Here is a 23,508-nt window from a genome sequence, read left to right on the forward strand (position 1 = left end):
GACATTTTTTATTGTTATTGTTATATTTATTTATTTTTTTTTTTTATTTTGATTGCGATTTATTGATCGCATGATTGAGTGACATGCTTTTCGAATTTGCGTAGTGGCAGAATTTCCATTTGTGGCAAGTACATCGACATACATACATATGTATGTATATACATACGTATGTATGTATGTATGTATGTGCATATGCAAAATTTATACATAGCTCTGGCTTTATTTTGCGATAATTGCATGCGATCCGTGTTGTATTTGTACTTTTTAGTGCGTATTTGCCCAACCTCTCCTCAACCGATTAGTGGCGGCATTGTTTGTTGTGAGAACACTCCTTGAAGACTGCAATTAAGATTACATATGCTTGGCGTCTCATTTATTTACTTTTTTGTTTAATATTTAATTATGACTCTCCCATGAGGAATATATGAATTTTCCAGTCGTATGTTCATATGTTTTCACATTTGAACTTAATGGCGCGGAAAAGCAGTTTAATTTACTGAATTTGCTTCTAATTTGTAATAAGTGAGTCACTTTGCTTTTCAAATATGATCCCATATGCCGATTTTCCAAATGCGTTTATCGTGCTTTGTACTTTTATGGCTGTGTCTACATGAACAGAACAAAACGCGATCATTGTCAAGGACGGCTGTCATCATCTTGTGTCGATCTCTTGCGCTGTCATGCCATACGCTCATATTTACTTTTACCTACCCGTTTACGCATCATTGCCTCACTGTTTATGCATCGAATTAAAATTTTTTCCACCTTCCCACCACACGACGACCCTCGCCGCTGTGCCCCTACTCACTTATCCGCCTGTTCGGCTGTTGTTTCTCGTTACTTCCCTAAAATGGTTCGGCTCGTCAGCGATTGCCGGTGTGCCGAGTTGGCTGGCCTATTAATTCATTACTGCTTTCCGTCTTGTTAATTTCCGTACAGTTTTGTATATTTTTTCCAACGAAAAACACATAAAACTCGGCGGTGGTGCTTTCGCTTATATTTTCGTCTTTCTTAAACATAAGTTTCGTAATTTTTCACCCAAAATGGCTTTACAGGATTTGCATGTGCGTCGCGTGGCAGTTCCTCTTTTCGAATGCGTAACTAATGTAGACAGGTAAATAAGTGCAAGAGTGCATAATGAATTGTATAACACATATGTATGTGCATTCATATGTACATATGTAAAAATGTGTTTTATTTCAACGCTTCGTTTTATTTATTTCTTATTGAAGTGCCATTTTGGTAATCGATTTTATAAGTCTTCATAAGTTTCCGTTTGGTTTCCTGCTAGTGGAGTCCTATTGAAAAAGGATATGCGACACATTTGCTAAATTTTTTTCTCCTACAGGTTTACCCGGAAGTACATTAATGTTACTTACCAATTAAAACAACTCGTTTATTATTCGGTCAATCCAAGTGAAACTGAGTGAAAATTATTATCATTTTATATCATGTTATAAAATTAAGCCGGTCAGCACGAGTTATGTTCGTTAATGGGTTCGAATGTTAATTTGAAAGCACATATACCCCCTAGTGACTTCTAAACCATAACTCGGAGGCTATAAATAATAATTAATGCAACAGTCTGTTACAAATTGCACAGAAACGGGCAATTACGCGAATAAGTTGCATATCCTCCAATCAATGATAACTTAAGAGGTTACATACATACATATGTATGTAGGTTTCCACGGGTAAAAAAAAAGCCTTTAAAAAAAAAAAATCTGTATAAAAAATTAAATATTTTATTAGAACTTTTTATTTTTACAAACAGATTAATAGAGTATTAACAAGAAAATTCTTAAATTTTTGAAAAAAAAAAAATATTTTAAACTCGGCCATTTCAACGCCAGTGAAAATTTCGCTACATTTTTTTTCCAATGGTTGTAATCGAAAAAAATCCTTTGTCCAAGTCTTTAAGAATTGTTTCTCAAAGACCCTTGTAAAATTTCATGACGATCGGTTGAGTAGTTCTCGAAAAGACTTGCTAACCGACTTCAAAAACACAGTTTCGAAAAAAACGCGTTGAAAGACGGATCACTTTGCCTCGAGCGCACAAGTCCTCAAGGCTGTATCTCTGAAACAATTACTCGGATCTACTTGAGGTTGATTTAGGACAATATTCTAGAGGTGTTGTAGAATTTAATAAGAATTGAAAATTCGATTTTTTGAAACCCGTAAACCTATGTAACCCCTTAAGCTCGTCGAAAGTTAGAACGTACAAGAAAAACCGTTAACGCTGCACCGAAGTTATAATATTTTTCACAAATGCAAATGATTCGTTACAAGAACTTGATTCCGATCGCTCAGTGTATATGACAGCTGTATGCTATAGTTATTCGATCTAAAAATTTCTTCGGAGATTAAACCAGGTCAATTTTCGTAAATATATCTCGTCAAATACTACAAAAGTTTTCCACGCCAACACTTGATTCTGATTTTGTTGTTGTTGGGTCCGTTTCAGTTACGTAGACCCGACTGTCGTGTGAACGGGTTGATTCTGATCGTTCAGTTCAGTTTGTATGGCAGCTATACGCTATAGTCGCCCGACAACCGAGAGGCTGAAAAATAGGCAGACAGACAGACAGACGGGCATGACTAAAACGTCTCAGCACGTCACGCTGATCATTAGGTATATATTTTATATACATATACATATTTAAGGTATCCGACGTTTTCTTCTGGGTGCTACAAACAACGTGGCATACCTTATATAATCTATTCAGGGTTAAAAGTCATTTAAATTCAAGTAAAAAACAAATTTTATATGAAAAATATAAAAGCTATATTGATCTACTAAAAACGGTGTAAAAATTCTCAGAATTTTTGCCGTGTTGCTAGTCTCGCTATAATTGTTTGTGTTGGACCGAAATGAGGTTAATAACCTAAATACATATTTGTCAGACGTTAGTCATGCAACGAAACTTACTTTTCCACTTCCTACCTAGCTACCTACCAGTGTATTGAAGGGTAGTTGACATCACCGTACTATTGACACTTTGCCGGACAAATGAACATAGAAAATGCATTTGTATGTTCGTAAATTTGTGTATTACGTACATATGTAAGTATGTATAACAGCTTTCAGTTTCAAACTAACAATTTGTCCATTTTTTGTTTCCTAAAAAAATTATACGAGACACTACTGAAGCCATACCTTTCCAAAAATGACAAAGTATCGACATGTTTCACCTTCTTTCCTGCATAATTCGCTACCTAAAAAATTCATTAACCGCATTAAGTGCACACTCTGCTGTTTTAAGGGTGGTTTACGCTTATGTTCGTTGTCTGGTGATCGACTGCTGTCGATACATAATGAGTGTCTCGTACTACCCATACCTTTGTTTTTATGCTACACAGTCTACGTTGAGCGCATAATTTTAGGTTTTAAGACAAATATTCAAATTTATTATGCAAGGCAACTTCGTTTCCTTTGTGTGACTTTATACACCTGATTAATTATTGGAAATTCATAAATGCACGTATTTAAAGGAAATGATTGACAGTTTGTTGCGTATTTCATGAGTTATATTTCATTTTAAAATTTAAATCAGTAAACGTTAAAAATTTAATGTTCAATTAAAAGACTTACGCCAGACAAATAACGAAAAAAGGCTACTCAAAGTTGAGGCCTTTGCGGAATATATGAACATTAAAACAAGAAAAACGTTAACCGCGATTGCAATGATGGCAGTGGCGCAGCTACAACTTCGGGCGCCCGAGGCCAAAGATGTTCTGCCGCCCGCCTTTATCTACCTTCTGAAGTTTCAAAATTCTCACAATACGGTTTTTGATGAAATTGATAGTAAATTTACGAGACATCTTATTAAAAGCCATAGAAAAACACATTTTCGCCCTATATCTTGTACACTTTTGACACAATTTGCAGGAATTTTTGGCCGAATTGGAGTTTTAAATAACAGCGAAGATCGTTTTGCCGCCCCCAAGACGTTGCGCCCGGGGCGAAAGAAATTATCCACATAAGAACTGGATTTCGATCGGTCAGCTTGTATAGCAGCTATTTGCTATAGTTGTCCGATATCTGCGGTACCGACAAATGAGCAGCTTCTGCGGGAGAAAAGGACGTGTGCAAAATTTCAGATTTATTTCTCAAAAACTGAGGGATTAGTTCGCGTTTATATAGGCGTTCATGCCTAAATCGACCCATAGACTGTCACGCTGATAATTTAAATATACATATGTACATACATATACATATTTCATAAGGTCTCCGACGTCTCATTCTGATTGTTAAAACTTCGTGGCAAACTTAGTTTACCCTGTTCAGGGTATGAAAATTAAAGAATATTAAATAATCTTTTTGAAAGAAATTTTAAAAATATTTCGAAAATTTAAATTTTCATTTCAAATAATCACATAACCAAAAAAACTAAATAATTTTGATTTTAAAAAATGTTACATTAATTCCGTGCTTTTGTAAATGCACGACAGGAGAACACTCGCTAAACTAAAAAATTCATTGAATTGCAAATCGCTAGAAAATGCCGAGTCGGTGCACTCAATAAATTATATTATAAACTACGCTAATCACGTGATAGTAATCACGCGCAGCTGCTCTTAATAATGTGTGTATGTAAATATGTTGTGATCGTGGAGCTGCTGTTAGAAAGAACATTAAAAAATGGGAAAAAGAAACATCCGACGCTGTTAACTGCAAAATAATCGCAGAATGTATGAAATTAGTTTTGCGGCAAAAGGAATGCTGACTTCAGAATAAACGAGCGTTTAACTGCAGAAAATCATTATGTAAGAATTAAAAATGCAGTAAAAAGCGTCTATGGCAGCCGGGCATACCAGGAAGCGATGCGCTTGCGTTGATAACAATTAAAAATAATGAATGAAGGCGAGAAAAAATTGAAGTTTAATAGCGAGTAGTGATGAGTGCTGCCAAAGCAACTCAAATATGTACTACAAAAGAATAAAAATAAAGAGTGCAAAAATATATAAATAAATGCTGAACAAAATACAAAACTTAAAAACGTATTCACAAGAATTTATTTTTAATAAAAAAAATATTTCACGCAATAAAAATCCTTTATATAATTCCAGAACGCCATAAAGTATTAGAAAATAATCGAAGCACTTGCATATAATTCTTGGTGTTAGCTTTCGAATGCAACCCGGCTACAAATATGAGAAACACACCCATTATCAAGCCATCGAACATACACGCACTTTTCGTTGTTGTTGGGCAGCGAATGCATATTTCTTTCACGTGAGTTGCGTGAGCGTATGCACGCGTGCAATTCCTTACCAACCTTAACATGCACTAAAAAGCTGCCGTAGCTGGCGTATAAACTGTGCGTGTGTGTGTGCATGGAAAATTACAAATGGTCATGCCATTGTTTTATGAAAATGGCAACAACAATAATATTAATAATATGCCCATGCGGCAGCTTATTTAACTTAACTCATTACTTATGCTATAAACGCACTTAGTAATGGAATACTTGGACTTTGTTTGCTCCGTGTGGCAATAAGTTAACGTCACCGATGCACCCATGATGGTGACGTATGATAATGTGGTATTGAAATATGCGTTGCGGCAGACCAATTGTGCGTCGTATTGCAGTTTATTTTATTATTTGGCCTTTCCCTGATTTGAGCCTAATACGCAGACATAGCAAAGCGGACGATGATTTTATGACAAGTTATGTTCTGTATTCACATTAAACAAAGTACTATATTCCTTACATACTTATAATAAATTTATTTGTCTATTAATTCTATAAAAAGTGCTTAAGGGGTTAGGCCGAAAAAACGAATTTTCCAGAATTTAAATTTATTGATCCAAAACTTTGTTATTTTAAGACTTAGTATTAGTAAAAATATTTATTTGCAAAGGAACTACAGCTGATCTCCGGGAGCTCCTCTCAAAAAAGACGTTTTGCGGTGATCCTTTTATCTCTGAACTGGTTTCTCTGAAATTAAAAAACCAAACAGATTTCGTTAAAGTAATGTAAGTAATCTAGTAATTAATCGAAGGAACAAGCAAAACAAAATTTTTTGACAAAATGAGGGTTTCTAAAAATAATTGATTTTTGACTAAAATTTCGACCTTAAATTGCTTGTAAAAAAATATTTATCGGTGGGAAAAAATCTTCGATTAATTACTAAAAAATATATTTAAGAAAATCGTCTTAAAATTTGAGACTAATCGGTTTAGCCGTTTTCGAGTAATGTTGGTCACCGACTTTGAAAACACCATTTTAAGAAAAACGCGATTAAAGTTTGTAAACACTTCCAAGCACTCTGAAACGCCTTTTCAAATTTGTGGCACAAAGGATTCAGTCAAGCTTGTGATGTACTTTTATTTAATATAAGTATTTAGTGTAACAGTAAATTTGTCTCAAAAGTTAAGTTTTTAAGGTTCAAAAATCATCAGCTGTTTCCGAAGTTTCTTCTTCTATTACTATACTTGCTTTGATGCTTTTACCTTTAGAGCCATAACCTTAAGTCAACTTACAATCGTTCAGGTCAGTTTGTATAGCAGCAATATGCTATATTGACCTGAACAATTTGTTCGGAAATTGTGACGTTTATGTAAAGTTTAGTGAATATACATACATATGTATGTATATTGTCAAATAATGCTAGGGTTGAGATTGGAGAACAAAAATAAAATTTTATCATCGAAAATTGCTTTGTTGTTTTTCAAAATATTCTCCACTAAAATCTTTAAACTTTTGCCTACGTTTGAACCAATTGGCAGTACTTTTGCCACTGTGATTGAGATATCTCCAAAACATGGATTCTGAACGTTTCAACCGTCTCTTCAGGTGTCGAAAAATATTGACCCCTTAGTTTATGTTTTACGTATAGGAATAAAAAGAAGTCATTCGGTGCCAAGCCAGTACTCATCAAATCAGTGCTCAAATGCAGTTTTTTCAGTCAATAGGTCAGAGAGTGATCCGTCTTCGGTAGTTAGTTTTTCCTTGATTTTTTGGTAGACAACAGGCAAATAAATGGTTGCGTTCCACTCAGAATATACTGTTCTGGTTTGTTCTAGTGGTATGGTTCCGACATGACTTGTTTTTCAAAAAAAAAAAAAAGAAAAAAAAAAAAAAACAGGAAACCATTACCAGGCAGCTGGAAACACTCATACAGTCTACTGCTGTAGCGTAAATCTATAATTCATCATCTGTCACGATGTCATAGACATGTTTCGAAGCACCGCTATCGTATTTTTTCTCACGTCCAATCGACATGAGCGTTGTATAGGATCCAACGTTAACCTGTTTTAGAGTGATCTATAACCTGTTGTTGTTGTTGTAGCGGAAGAATTCTGCCAATCAACCGTTCTTGACCGGATAAAAAATCTGCGTCCGTTCCGGTTACATATACCAGATTGTCGTGGGAATGGTGATCTACGTCCTCGACTGAATTCACTATACCATCGATAAATACTGCTCCCTGATGGAGCTTCATCGCCAAATTTTGAACTAAGTTCATCGATGCACTGTTGCTGTGTTAATCCACAACGAAAGTTGTAAAAATAATATATATATATTTTTTTTTTTTTTTTTTAAGAAATTTGTACAATAATAAATTATTTAACAAATAAATATTTAGCAGCGCTAGCAACAAGGGCCTTCGGCTGTCTGTAATCTAATATAACGTTAATGGTTAAGGTGTTAGTAGAGCTAACTACGATTTATTCTTAATATTAAATATGCTTTAACAAGTCAGTTTCTTTCAACAATTTGTACATCTTTAGAACGTTTGTGATGTTAGCCTCTCTCAAAAGGTCGAAGGGATCCGTTGTACTCAGGATCTCTTTAAATATAAAAAATAATCGCGCGAAAATGTTCGCAATTTAATCCCATTGCTCGAGGAGCCAAATCCCGTAAGTTGAGGTATGGTTCGGTCTAATGCCATAATTTCTATAGCTGACTTCTATTTGCTTTGCAAAAGTAATATAACCATAAAATATATTATATTTGTATATATGTAAGTACCTACTTACCATACACTCCTGTCAAACTACGGTAACTAACACCCAAGTAAATAAATCCAAAACTAACTGTAAGCAGCAGGCATGAATGCACGAAGAAATGGATGACTGAAGTTTTGAATGACTAGTCAGCAAACAATAATATTTAAGAGCATAAAATTGAGTGAAGCATATACACACATATGTATATGTAGGTATGTGTGTGCGCATGTATGTATGTATGTAACCACATCATTTATCTGCGCTTAAGACGCCAGCGCGACATTGACTCCAGCCTCGTGGAAGTGCTAAACGCTTGCTTGCCACCTTTTTAACGGGCATTGGCGGCTGCGCTGACTGCTGGCGGTTGACTGTTGGTTTTGGGTTATTGAACGGCTGTTTGCATGCACAAATGACAATGCAAATGCATAACTTGTGTGGGCAAACAATGCAAATTCTAAGCGAGTTGAGTTCTCCGTTTGCTGCCGCAGCCTTCAAAATCGCTGTTATCTACATATGTACATATGTACGCATACATAAATATGCATAATGCTTATATAAATATGTACATACATACATATGTATGTATATGTTAACTGTCGGATGCTGGATATTGGTGGTTTCGTTGATGACCGTTGGCGTCTGGAGGTGGCAACAGCGCTAAAAAATTTTGCAGGCATGTGGGCACAGCTGTTTGTGGCCTGCCGCTGCTGATGCCTCATACCTCGCTCTACCTTTGCCTATTTTTTCTGTTTGCTTTGTTGTTTATTTTTATACATACACAGACATATTTCACTACCGCAAGTTTTATTATAATTTTAGCAGTTTGTTGCTGTCATTTCTGTTCCTCAAGTGCTTGCAGTGCGTTTGGCAAAATTCAAGGCAGCTGGTTCCAGAGTGTGGGGCCGGCTTAAGTTTTCAATAGCTTTGCAAATAACAGCTGAGTAGATAAAATAATTTGATAAATAATGCTTAAACACATTTTTTACTTTTGTTGAAATTCAAAAGAGTGTTGAATTGAGTACTCACTTTAATGACTCTTAAATAGCAGTATTTAAATAATACAAGTTTATTGTTTTGATTTTTGCAAATTTGATTAAATTTACAGGGCCGGTTAAATATGTAGCTGCTCTGTCGATATTTCCTAGCAAAAGGCTATATTTTCTCGAAATTTATATATTGGGTTTATGATTATTTCTATACTTTGCCAATAGATGGCGTAACTTGATTGTTATTATATTGTTCCATAATTGAGAACATGCGTTGGAAAGCTACTGCCCTTGTGCGTCTTTTTCAGTGTATGTTCTTCATTTAAAGCGTAAAGAACAATAAATTTTTTTCCTTCTTTGAGTCGAACTTTGTACCTGAAAAAAAGTGTTTGCCGTGAAACTCTTCTTCATGACTTTAGTATGAAGAAGATCTCGGCAGAGAGCCATCGTATTTTGCTTAAAGTTTACGGAGAGCTTTCTCTAGCTGAGCGAACGTGCCAAAAGTAGTTTACACGATTTAAAAGTGGTGATTGTCGCTTGTTAGACGAAGAACGTTCAGAGCGGCCAGGAAAGTTTCAAGATGAGGAAAGCATTACTCAATGAAGATTGTTACCAAACACAAACAGGATTCATAGAATAGTTGGATGTTGCCTAAGCAGCAAATTTCAGAACGTTTAAAAACCGCCGGAAACATTCAAGTGCCAGGAAATTGGGTGTCAAGAAACGTTGAGAGACTTTTCATGTCAATCAGAAGTCGTATTAGCGTCGGATTGTAACTGGCGAAGAAAAATGGATCTATTACGACAATGATAAAGGCAAAAATTAAACCTGGTCAAAAATCCATGACACCAAGGTAATACTCTGTATGTGGGATCAGAAGGGCGCGCTGTATTAGGAGCTTCTAAAACCGGATGAAGCAATTAACGGGGACACTACCGGCAACATATTATCAAACTGAAGCGATCAATCGTCGAAAAACCTAAAATTTGCGACTAGATACAAGGTAATAATTTTCCAACTCCTAACCGGCTGGAAATTGCCTCACCCGCCTTATAGCCCAAACGTTAACCCTTCTGATTACCATTTGCTCCACTGGAATACGGTTCACATCAAAACAGGGTATTAAAAATTGGCTTGGTTCATTCTTGTCAAGCCGGCGGTGATCTTTTCGGATGTCATTCGCGAATTGCCTGAAATATTCTTCAGATGTAATAATATATATATAAAATTTGTGGTTTTAGACCCATAGTCTCTTAGGCAAGGTTGTTCAGAATGATCCGTAGAACATTTCCTGCATACGCGATTTTTGCGTTTTTTCCGTGCTACCTGTAAATCAAGCCGCTCTTCCTCCTTATTGGCGCAGACGGATAAACCCGCTATAATATACATATACTGTAGGAGAAATATTAATTTTGGCATTTTTGACTGATTAAGTTAAAGTGTAGAGTTGACTACTGGACACAATTGATTTCCAAATGTCGTATCACATATCCCTTCAATTTTAGTGACGCAAAAGCACATTATGCTTGTGTAGTCCAGAGTTAATGAGTAACCTCAGCACGCAATTCCCAATGCTGCAGGCACTTAATATATTTTAACATGAGCCTTTTTCCAATTTTAATTTCAATACCAATTTCCTTTTCAATATAAACCTTTCTATTATTTATTCAAACTACACATGCATATGAACATGTACATAAGTATATATGTATGTACATATATGTCCGTACATACATACATAGTTTGGCAATTTTGAAACAGCGGGTGGCCAACAAAACTCAGCTGGAACAATCCCCAATAGTCATACATATGTACATATTTATAATGTATGCCCCGGAGACTTGCAAAATCTGCGAGTATTTTCTCCCTGCTATTTTGCACACACACCCTTGCCGTGCGTGATTGCGTGCGAGAGAGGCGCGCATGCCAAAAATTGCTTTCATTTTACAACTTCGGTGCATAAAATAATGATGCCAACGCGCAGCCGATCATATTGGCATTGTTGTTTTTTCTTCTTTTTGTTATCCCACTTACAACAATTGCACTGCACCGATGTGTCCTATATGCTGTATATACTTGTATGTATGTATGTACATATGTGATATGGTGAAAAAGGAACATTAATTGTTTTGCCGATTTTCGAGAATGATAAAGTCACTACAAGTTGAACGGCGAAGAGAAAGGACAACGCAACTTGTGTTTCGTGGAAGAATCACGGGATAAATGCATTTTCAGTTGCCTTCCTATCGTTGTTGTTTAATTACATGTGCGTGACACGCCCTTTGGTGATTATGTACGTATATTTAGAAGTACTATGTCTGTCTGCAAGCGCATTTGTCAGTGGCAACATGTTATGTTGCATTATATTGAAAGTAATGATAGTTGTCAGTGCCTGTTCTGAACTGCATTTTTGTAGCTACCTGACAGTTGGCAATAAATCCGTTGTCATTCTATAAATTACACATTGGAACGGGAATAGAATTGAAATAGATTGCTACTCTCTTTTTTTCTAGTTATAACGGGTGATCCAAGTAGAGGTACTGTTTTCAAAAGCCTTTTTTGACAGATCACGCGTGAGTCATATCAAGCTGTCATGTTAGTTTAGTTCAGCATTGTTTGGCAAATTCACGTTCTCTGAAGAATGTGTTTCGCGCGTTTCGCCCAACTTATGGTCAGCATATTTGGCTTACTGCGTATCAGTGCTATTCGCAACTCCATCATCCAGCATTCATTATTGGATAATATTCGACAGAAGAGACCACGTTCAGCACGCAGTGAAGAAGATATAGCAGCCGTAGCTGAGAGCGTACACGAAGCTCGTGAAGAGTCGATTCGGCGCCGTTCGCAGCAACTCGGACTGACGTATGGAAAGAATTGGCGTATTTTACGTCGAGATCGCCTTGTTCCAGAAAGATCCAACGTTTTCGAGCCACATTTTGTTCAGCGATGAGGCCCATTTCTAGTTCAATGAGTATGTAAACAAGCAAAATTGTCGCATTTGGGACGAAGAGCAACCTGAAGAGATTCAAGAGCTGCCATTTGATCCAGAAAAAAATAACGGTTATGTGTGGTTTGTGAGCCTGTGGAATCATCGGCACATATTTTTCCGAAAATGATGCCGATGAGAACGTAATCGTCATTGGCGACCGTTATCACGTCATGATAACCGACTATTTGATGCCTGAAATTAAAGGACGTGATCTCGGTGATATTTGGTTTCGACACCACTTCCTACACATCAAATCAATGGATTTATTGAGAGAACACTTCGGTGAGCAGGTAATTTAAAGTTTTGGGCTGGTAGATTGGCCACCGAGATCGTGTGATATCAAACCTATCTAAAGTCTATGCGGACAACCCCGCTTGGATTTAGGGCTTGGAGCAAAACATCACGCGTGTTATTCGCCAGTTATCAGTCGAAATGCTTGAACGAGTCATCGAAAATTCGACTCAACGGATGAGACCAAAGAATGTTTCTTCAAATGATTATAAACATTTCCCATTAAATTTGAAGTTTCTGTGTTTTCTCTTTAAAAAAATAGGGATTCTCGAAATGGATAACCTTTGAAAGCATTTGCCGAGTTTTTAGTTTATATGAGGGTAGTTCATTAAACAATGAGATTATGTATTTTCTTCCCAAAAATAATAATGGTTCACGATATAAATGTTTTTATTGTTTTAAATCTTCTGCTGTTCCGTTATATTATATGAGTTTTAGAAACAGGACAATGTTACTGAGACGCATATTGTAGAAAGCAAGTAATTTCTGCCGCCCTCTCTCCTTAAGTTTAGTTTGATATTCGCCGAAATCTACCTTATTTTTTGAAGAAGCCGATTGAAGGAATTGCTTTGATGTGGAGAAAAGTTTGCAAGGCCATGAATTATGAAATTGCTCTGCCTTATTTTTTTATTGTTTAAAACTTTTGAGCACATGTAATTTAAGTCGAGAAAGCTCGCGGTATAAAACTTACTTTTCAAGGTTTTCGTTGCCGTACATCATTTTTGAATTTCTTACTTCACGCTTGGTAATAATAGCTCATAAATTTTTCCTTCCGACATGATGAATTAACTTGATGTCGGCAATTTTTTTTTCTTTATAATCACAGTGGTTTTTCGGACCAATCATTAACTGCATAGCATATATTTGTTTAGTACCGATGTATGTACAGCATTCCCTGCCTAAACGCAGCACGCTTCAACAATTTTTAATCTTGTATATTAATTTTTATTTTTAATTTGTATATTTTATTTATTTTTAAATATTTTTTCTTCAGTATCTATGTCATATATTCAAAAATGGAAGAAATCGGATAATAACCACGCATGACCTCCCATACAAAGGTTATGTTGAAAATCACTAAAAGTGCGTTAACCGACTAACAAAAAACGGATCTTTATTCTGGAAGAACTATCAATTTTTTAAAAATTTAAAATGGGCCGGTTTGGACCAAAAACCATATCTCAGGAACTACAATTTCAATTTTATATAATATTTTCTTAACACCCTGATGACATGTACGAAATTTAAAAAATATAACGCTGAATAATCTCTGTATAATATATACATTAGGAACCAATGATGATAGCGGAATAAAACTTTACACAAATACGGTATTTGAAAAATATGTAAATGACGGATAATGAAATCTCGATTATCACTTTATCATGCGAGAGTATAAAATGTTCGGTGACACCCGAACTTAGCCCTTCCTTACTTGTTAATCTTGTATATTAATTATTATTTTTAATTTTTATATTTTATTTATTTTTAAATATTTTTTCTTCAGTATTATGTCATATATTAGAGCAGGTCGATTTTTTTCTACAAAATCGCATGTGCGGGAAATGTTCTACGGATCATTCTGAAGAACTATCAATCTAAAACCGGTTTCGGGCCAATCATTTTTAAGGCGAAGTTTAAAAAAAATCTGAATAATCGATTGCATGGGAAATATGTGATATACATACATCTGTATGTATGTGTGTATGTGTGTGTGTGTATGTGTGTTATTAAAATTTCATACGGAGGCCTCAACTGACGCAGAATTTTTATGATCCCTAAAAAAACTTCGCCTTAAAAATTGTTAGCTCCAAACCGGTTTTAGATTCATAGTTGTTCAGAATGATCCGTAGAACCTTTCCCGCATACGTGGTTTTTCCGTTTTTTGAGTCCCTGTTAATACTTCAAAAACTGTTACTTTTAGCGAAAAATGTTCGTTCGTAAAGCAGGAATTTTAATATCATTATTTCAGTTCATATTTTTTTTAAGTGTTTTGGCGGATTTTTTTTTAAATTTTTTCCGATTTTGCGTATGTCTCAAAAAGTATAGAAAAAATTGTCTAAAAAAATAAAAATAACAAGAAAAAAAAACAAATAAAAAAAGTTTATTCAGTTCTCAGTTCTAATAAGCCGTGCACTACTGTACCATACGCTGCGGCAACAATATCGACCCCACATAACCTTAACAAAAAACACAAATATTGCATCGTGTATACTCTTTTGTATCTAGCAGCATACTCGTATGCACCAGTGTAACAGCTATAATGACGTTTTTGTGGCATGTGATATGTGGCACGCGATCCACCGATTTTATTTTTGATTTGTACTTGCAGCTTTACTCTGTTTGCCTATTAGTATTTACATACATACGAGTACATACAAATAATTACACATAATTTTCCTAAAATTTAATACACACACATGCCGAACGCTTTGTTGCCGTGGCACTCGGGCCACTGAACTCGATTCGTGCCAATAACAAATGGACAAAGGCTTTGTGTGATGTTGGTCACTGCTGGAAATGTGAAAATGCACAATTGCATAATAATTTTTACTTTATTTGCAGCATTTTTTTGTTATCTCCATTCATTTGCGATATTTTGCAAATTGCAAGTTAGATTAGTACCCGTTTTACGACTCTATTTAGTTGTGAAAAATGAGAATAAAAAATATATTATTTATTTTGCCGCTTTCTGAGATTTATGCACTAATTATATAGTGATTCAAGGAAATTTATTGCTTTTGAAAAAATTACACTAGTTTACAGTCATTTTGCGATTGTGCTAATTTTGGTTTGCTAAAACCGAAAATGAAAGCAAAAATTTCTGAACACGTAGGATTTTTTGTATTGTAATCAAGAGGATTATGAGTCAAACCTAATTTACTAAAATGATAAAAATAGCTGTACTTGAGAAAAATTTTTGGACTCAAATTCATAATCAAGGCACCTCAAATAACGAAATACCAGACCTCATCAGTCGCAAATTTTTCCTCCAAATTTGTTGAGTAGTGTTATCTAATTGGAGAAGCCAATCGTTTCTTCTTTCGATATTTGGCGTCAATTCGAGATATCAAGGGCTGCCAGATCCTTCTCCACCTGATCTCTCCAACGGAGTGGAAGTCTTCCTTTCCTTCGCTTCCTCCCGGAGGGTGCTGAATTGAAAACCCTCAAGACTGGACTGTTCTCTTCCATTCGGACAACATGACCTAGCCAGCGCAGCTGCTGTCTCTTGATTCGCTAAACTACGTCAATCTTTCCGTATAACTCGTACAGCTCGTCGGGAGAAGAATATACTTTTCAATTGCCTACTCAGTCCAAAATAGCACGTGTTTGCAAGAGTGATTCTGCGTTGGATTTCAAGTGGTGGAGGTAGTTGTAGGATTATACCCAATTCCCACTCTTGTGTCCTCGTCGCGCTCACTGGAAACGTGAGTAATCTTTGTGTAAAATGCGGTAGCCAGCCCTGTGTGGAGCCTGCGGTCACGGCTAAAAGAGCCACTACGACATAATCGGTTTAAGGGTTGGCTATAGTCTAATTGCAGCGTCTGTTCACCAGAGGTGCGTCTGCGAGCGGGCGTCCGTCTTGAAACAAGCGGTTCGCTATATAAATGTGTCTAAAGCTGTATACCACTCACCTAGCGAGGTTGTGCGCTGGGTTTGGAACCCGTTACGTAAAAAACCACTCCCAATAAAAAGGCAACAACAGCCTCGGAATAAATAAGTCCAGTTAATTTTTTTTATATCGACGCCCACACACAATGCGAATATCCCATGTTTCAAAAAGGTGACAAAGAAGTCACCAATATAACAGTAACCACACATTTGTCGTGCAAAATGTCGTAGGCAGACTTTCTGCGAGCAAATTTAGGTATATGAGTGCATTGCCTTGAAATACACTTTGAAAGCAAAAAAAGTAGCAAAACCCATAGCAATAAAAAGTAACAACACTTTAGAAACAAGCGATTAACCAAGGTGAACGCTATTTGTGCAAAAACAAAATAATTGTTCGATGAAGACTGAAGTCTCGTTGTTTGCAAAATACATGCAAACTTACATATTGTTCATAGCAGACTAAGAAGAGGGTAGCAAAACTGTTAGCTGCTTAGTCATTTAGTCAACATGCATAACCTTTTTACTTCATCCTCAGTATTTAAGTGAAGAACTTCTCAGTTTACTGCATTTACAACAAAGTCACAGTAAGGTTATGTGCTGAACTACGTACATACATATGCATGTACTTATGTATACAGTCGTATAGACCACCGCTTGTCGTAGTGGCTTCACTTGTTCGTCACCGTTGTGTCTTTACTATCTGCTTGCGCCTGTTTGGCTTCTCGAACTAGCTGGTGCAATGTAATGTAGTTGATATACTACATACATACATATGTACTCCATACAACATCAGTCATCACCAACTCCGGTGATTAGTTCTTAGCTATCAAAAGTCTTTCTTGCCTGTGCACATCACGCTATTTCAGTAATTAGAGTATTAGAGTAAAGTTGCACAAAAGAACAATGCCTAGCACGGTTCTATTTTTAAACGATTACTCATTGTAAGTATTATTGACATTTACTTATTTGCGATTATATGTATATACTTATATATTTATACTTAGCAAATACCTAGGAATCAAAAATAAGGCATAACCTCAACATTGGTGTATTTTATATGGTCGCGCAATGCTTGTATTACATTGTTAGTGTCAGTACTTTATCTTATTATATTCAAGTGTCTTTGCAATCGATCTATATTTTCATTTTAAAATATTTTACTAGTATTTGATGGTTATTTAAGGGGTTACATGGGTATACAGTTTTAAAAAAATCGAATTTTTTTATTGTCTTATTAAATTCTACAACACCCCTAGAACATTGTTCTAAATTTTCAAGTTGATCCGAGTAACACAGCTTTGAGACCTTGTGCACTCTAGGCTAGCTAGGCTAAGTACGCCGTCTTTAAACGCGTTTTTCTCGAAACTATGTTTTTGAAGTCGGTTGGCAAGATTTCTCGAGAACTACTCAACCGATCTTCATGAAATTTTACACAGGTCTTTGAGATACAATTCTTAAAGACTTAGAAGAAGGATATTTTTCGATAACAACTATTAGAAAAAAATTTCGCGAAATTTTTAATTTTTTTTGTAAAAATATCTGCCAAAAATCCCATCCAATTTTCAATTTTTCTCCTTCGTCCAAGTTCTAAGTAAAGATTTTAACTAAAACAAGAATTTTTGACACTTAAGATGATCCGGTAAGGAGTTATCCTGTCAAAGCGGACGCATTTTTCCCACGAAATAGTGACATTTGTAGATATAGCTAGCCAGACATAGGCAAGTCTATAAAGAAGATACTGTAGAAGTTCCAGGTAAATCGATGCAGTGGAACCTGAGCAATCGTGGGTGAAAAGGACAGTTTTGAGAAAAACGGATTTACAGTTTCAATACCGGCTGAACCAGTGTGGGTGCCTGGTCAGCAAAAGATCTAAATAATTTGAATTTTGAAAAATCCTCTTGCGGACATATTATTGAATAGCGAAATTTTGAAAAAACAAAAAATCGTTTTTTTATTTCTAGACCAGAATACCCCATTAAACCTGGAAATCACAAAAATGAAATGATGTAACAAAGATGGCTTTTTCTTTTTTACCTTGCCTCCACTGTCTTTCTGATCTACCGATTTAATCTCCTTCCATTTTATTTACTTTGCAAGCAGTTTTGAATTTGTATTGTTCTTCGTCTGCGCTTTTTATCTTCTGTTATTATTTTGCTCAATAATTGTTTTGTTATTTGTCCTATTTGTTGCAGAGTAATATTTATAGCACTACAGTTGCTTGAGAATACATTTCTAATCATATTATTTTACTTCTCTTTCTTTCTAGGTAAGTCTTTCAACTACTATATGTGAAAATCTTTTCTTCTGCGCAGTAAATACTTCAATTTATTATTTACCGGTAAGAAAGGATTATTGTTTGATCGGAATTCAATTAGGCTTCAAGCTGAAATACAAAAAAATATTCTTTTATTTCAAATGATCCGTTGTCACCTTTTGAAAACTTCGAAAGGTGTAAGGTTACCAAGGTATTATAACAAAAAAATTTAAACCAAACAAAGCGAAAGGATTCCGTTCTTACTTATTTAATTTCGTAAGATTATAAGAATTTCAAGATAATTACATTAAGACAAAAAAGCACCTGAAAATTGTAATTAAATTCCCCAGGTAAATGATGTTTCAAAAAAAAAAAATTATTTTGCTAAGTTGGTTGGACTGCCTGTTGGTTGCCAAATATAAGCGCGATCTGTCAACCAGTTTGTTTACAGGTGCTCTTTAAGTCAGTACGGCTCCGTAGTGCTTTGCGATTTTTACAATGGAGAAAAAATATCGAACCAAGAATTTGTCTCAAATTTTGTATTTATAACCACATTTCGTGTGCGGATTTTGCGAATGTTGGAAAGGGTTTACGGTGATACAGTTTTATTAAAAACACAAGTCTACGAGTGCAAAGCCTTCAAAGACGGTCAAGAGATCGTTAAAGGCATTCCTCGTTCTGAACGACCTTCGAGCTCTTCAGCTGTTGAAAATATCAAACTTATGAAAGATATGGTGCTTGAAAATCATCAGGCAATTGGAGGTCAATATATCGTTAAAGACATTCCTCGTTCTGGACGACCTTCGAACACTTCAACTGAAGGATATGGTGCTTGAAAATCATCAGGCAAATGGAGATGGCAAGAGAACTCGACACCTCTCGCGCGTCCGTTCGAATGATTGTGATGATTATGAAATGCGTTCTTGCTCGACTCGTCTCGATAAAGCTGAATTTTTTTCAAAAACAGGTCGTGGTGAACTCCGATTTCACATTCATGGAGATAACTGTTGATGAGACATGGGTTTATGAGTTTCACATGCAAACAAGTCAACTTTCAAAAACAGGTCGTGGTGAACTCCGTTCCCACATTCATGGAGATAACTGTTGATGAGACATGGGTTTATGAGTTTGACATGCAAACAAGTCAACTTTCATCGGAACGCAGAAAAAAAGTCGAAATAAAAAACACACCAAAGTTGCTCAAAAATCAAGGCGATGATCAATATTCGTGGTTTGGTGCATCATGCATTTTTTCCGGAGGGACAGACGGATAAAAAATGCATCGATTTTACACGATGATAATGCACCATCGTATTGAGCCAATATTGCGACCGAATACCATCGGATTCACCAGACTTGGCTCTGTGTGATTTTTTCTTGTTCCCCAAACTGAAATTGCTGCTCCGTGGAACCCGTTTTCAGTCGAACGAAGAGATGAGAAAAAATTCGCTGAAGGAGCTGAAGGCCATCTCAAAAAGTGCTTATGTAAAGTGTTTCGAGGACTGGAAAAATCGTTGGCATACGTTCATAATTTTGTATTACATTTTGTTTACAATTTCCGTGTACTTTTTTGTCACAATACGAATAAATTTGTTTGGAATATATTAAAAAATAATATAGTTATGAACAAAATAATTTTTATTGGAATAATTTTTGATTTTATTTGCAACAGCGAGTTTTTTTTTTATTTTTTTCTATATAATTTTATTTATTTTTTCCATAGAAGAACTAATTTCCAAGAAAAGCATGAATTTAGTTGATTCTGTGTGGTATTTTTACCAATTCTTTCTGCGATATTCAAAATAATTTAAAAAGAAAAAAATAGAAAAAATCGCAAAAGGATTTAAAAAAATATATTCAAAATCTGATTTCTTTGGACAACCCTAGCGCTGTTGTAAATGCTACTGCAAATAAATAGGATTTTCTTATGTAAAATTATCTACATGTGTACTTATCACAATCTAAGCAGAGTGGGTATGTTTTTCCCACCCATTATTTAAAACATTTTATTAGACAAACAACTTGCCGAGAGAAAAAATACTCCTACATGATCAAAAACAAATTGCGTTGCATGAATTCCTCGAGTGTTTATTTTTGCATTACACTTCACTGCACGTCGACAACAACAGTAATACGATGCAGCTTACCGCGCTACTCGCACTCCTTAAAGACCACCACTGTCTACACAACGAAGTGCAGTGTATGCATGAAAGTCACTTCAGACATCTTCTCAGCATATAATTTAGAAGAGTTTCATTGCCAGGCCGTTGCGGTAGCGGAAGAAATGCCGTTGGAGGCCATGGAGGTTGTAAGGCCGTGAGGATTTCGAGGTTGCAAGGCAACGCCAAAGCAGCATACACGGCATGTGTGTGTGTGCACAAGTTTGTGTGTTTGTTTTGGCAACAAAAGAGTATAATTATAGGCACTTGTACACGTCATGTCAAGCGTTTATTTACACATTTATTCTAACGATGTGGCCGACGGCGCGTCAGTATGCGGTGCTGTTCTTCCTCATCCCAAAGCTATAGCACAAAAGAGTGCCAAAGCACTGGGACTGAGCGAAGAAAAGTGAGAAAAAAGTGAAAGTGCTGCAAGTAGCAAGCTGCAACATGGCAGCCACCGGCGGCTGCAACGGCGGTGTTGTTGGTAGCGCTAGTACGCCTCAGGGAAGCGTTGCAGTTGTCGGCAACCTCGGGCCTGGCGAGGTGAATAAACGCATTGATGCATAAATTCTATTTTTTCTTCTTATTTTTTATTTGCTTCATATTATCCTTTTTTATTTTAATGCAGTCAAATGCAATTAAAAGTACATAGAATGCAATAAAGCCACAGTGTTGATAGCCGGCGTTCAGCTGCAGAGGCGGCGGTGGTATGTTGCTGATGATAGCAGACGGTTGCACGGCGACACGTTAAAATCGCTGTATTCAAAAGTGCGCTCGCGCCTCAGTAATTGCAAATTAAAATGCTAGCAAACACATTAATTGACTGCAATGTGTCCACATGTGAATAAATGTTTATACAAGGTAATAGTAATGCATAAATACACACTTGAATAGCTAAAGCATACTCACACACACACACATATTTACATATGCTTAGTGGCAGCACCTAGAATGGTTGTGCAGCAGCGCACAGGTTGAATGATTACAAAATGCCAAGGCAGTGGCGACGTAACGCTGTCGCTTGGATGCAAATACACTGGCTGGCGAGGTTCATTGCAGCGGCCACTGCCCTTTCCAACAATGAGGAAACGCTTCTTTGAAATACCAACTATATTGTGTATATATAGTGTGTGCCTTCAATTGGGCGCAAATCAATTTCTGCTTTTTCAATGGAATTTTTCGCTCTACAATGCTTCAATTGGCATTAACAATTTGTCAATCATTTTGCAACTAAACAATTAATGTAGCGCTTGCCGCAAGAATGTATAAAATCTGAAAAAATATATTACAGCTTTCAACTATTTGATCGCAAAGCGTTGTTGGAGCGATTTATAGCTGCAATTGCCGCCATTACGTGTTTCGAATATTTAAAAAAAACTTAACAACCAACCAGCGTAACATTTGATTTGATGGAATGTAAACATTTATGTGGCAACATCATATTTTTTTTATTTGTATACATACATATATTCATATTATTCCAGCGCTCCAATTACAAAACAACTCATTGCAAAAAACAAAAAAAAAAAACTAAAAAAGTTAACTTCGTCTGCACGAAGCCATCATACCCTTCACTGGTGTATTTTTTATAGCAGAAATAGGTATAAAAAAACTTTTATGTATATGTATTTGTACATACTTATATTGATTTTTATCGGTCCGTTTTTGGGGCAGCTATATGATGGGGAGGTCGGATCTGAACAATTTGTTTGGAGATTGGACAATAAAACATGCATTGTGACAAAAAACTACCCGCATTATTCATCCGTACTTATTTTGTCGCCTTCAAAGTAGTCCCCACCAGATGTAATACACTTATCCCAACGGTTTTTCCAATCTTCGAGACACTTGTCATCAGCACTTTTTGATATGGTCTCTATCTCCTTCAGCGAATTTTGTTTTATCTCTTCGATCGACTGATAACGGGCTCCATTCCGATGATTGTTTCCTTTTTTGTTTGTCAAACTCGTACACCCACATCGGTTCTCCATGAATGTGGGATCGGAAGTCGAGCAAGTATGTCCAAACACACCAGTTTACGGTAAAAAATTCAGTTTTCTCGGGACGAGTCGAGCAAGAACGTGTTTTACCCAAAGTATCCAAAATCATTCGAACGAACTCCCGAGATAAGTATGTACGTCGAGCTTTCTTGCCATTTCTGTAACATTTTCCTGTCGATTTTCAAGCACTTTTTTTTAAATAATTTTATCGGTTGAAGAGGTCGAAGGTCGTCCAGCATCATGTCTTCAACGATGTCTCGGCCTTCTTTGAGGGCTTTGTACCACTTGTAGACTTGCGCTTTTGATAAAACTGAATTACCGTAACCCTTTTCCAACATTCGCAACGATTCCACACACGAAATTTGGTTAGAAATACAAATTTTGAGACAAAACCTTTCATCGATATTTTTATCCAATGTCAAAAATCTACGCCCTACTGAGGTGTACCAACTTAAGCAGTTGCTGTAAACAAAGTGGTTGCCAGATCGCGCTCATATTTGGCAAAGTAATTAAGGACAGTGCTACCAAATTATGTAGAAAATAAATTTTTTTTAATATCTTTTACCGGGGGATTTTAATTACACTTTCCGGACGGTGCTTTTTGACACAATGTATACCAAATTTCGTGGAGATAGCTTCTCAAATAAAAAGGTTTTCCATACGAGCAGTTGAGTTCGATCGATCAGTTTGTATGGCAACTTTATCTTCTAGTGGTCCGATATCACCTGTTCCGAAAATGAGCAGTTTCTTGAAGAGAAAAGGACGTATGTAAAATTATTGATCGATATATTTAAAACTGAGGTACTACTTCACATAAATCACATAAAACCTTGTCCAAATTACCACTTTACTAAAAATCTATACAGATAGATACTATGGTTTCACTGCTATCCAGGAGTTTCAATATAAAAAATAATAATAAAATATAAAAGTCCATTTATAAACATGTAACACTGACATTTTGACAAAAATATAACCTTGGATTATAGTTGAGGAAGGTCAGTAAATGCAAGTTCTCTGAAAAGTTTTTTCTCGGAACATTTTTTTTTTAAAGGTGTTTCTTCCGGTGGACTTTTTGATGTTTAAATCCTGAAAAAGTATTAAAATTAAAGTTAAAAATGAAAGATTAAAAAAAATATATAACCTTGAATAGTATCCTCTGAAAATGTACCACTCAAGAAAGCTTCTTTACATTACATATTAATATATGTAGATTTCAACCGCTAAAAATGGCAGGATTTATAGAATTACAACAAT

At 35.9% G+C, this 23,508-nt stretch overlaps 1 protein-coding gene across 7 annotated transcripts in view; it reads left to right on the top strand.

Moving 5' to 3' along the window:
* Positions 1–23,508, top strand: part of LOC126751793 (microtubule-associated protein Jupiter) — a 224,408-nt gene that overhangs the window by 4,843 nt on the left and 196,057 nt on the right. The window contains exon 1 of one of the 7 annotated variants that reach the window (XM_050462370.1): positions 887–1,114. The exons of 1 other annotated variant lie outside the window; for it this stretch is intronic. In XM_050462370.1, coding sequence (XP_050318327.1) covers positions 1,044–1,114 — 71 coding nt within the window. In that variant the 5' untranslated portion in view covers positions 887–1,043. Of the gene's footprint in view, positions 1–886; positions 1,115–23,508 lie in introns of those variants that run through there. 5 more of the 7 variants (XM_050462621.1, XM_050462701.1, XM_050462955.1 and 2 more) reach the window with 5 other exon arrangements.

This window comes from Bactrocera neohumeralis, chromosome 2, assembly GCF_024586455.1.
Source record: "Bactrocera neohumeralis isolate Rockhampton chromosome 2, APGP_CSIRO_Bneo_wtdbg2-racon-allhic-juicebox.fasta_v2, whole genome shotgun sequence".
NCBI lineage: Eukaryota > Metazoa > Arthropoda > Insecta > Diptera > Tephritidae > Bactrocera > Bactrocera neohumeralis.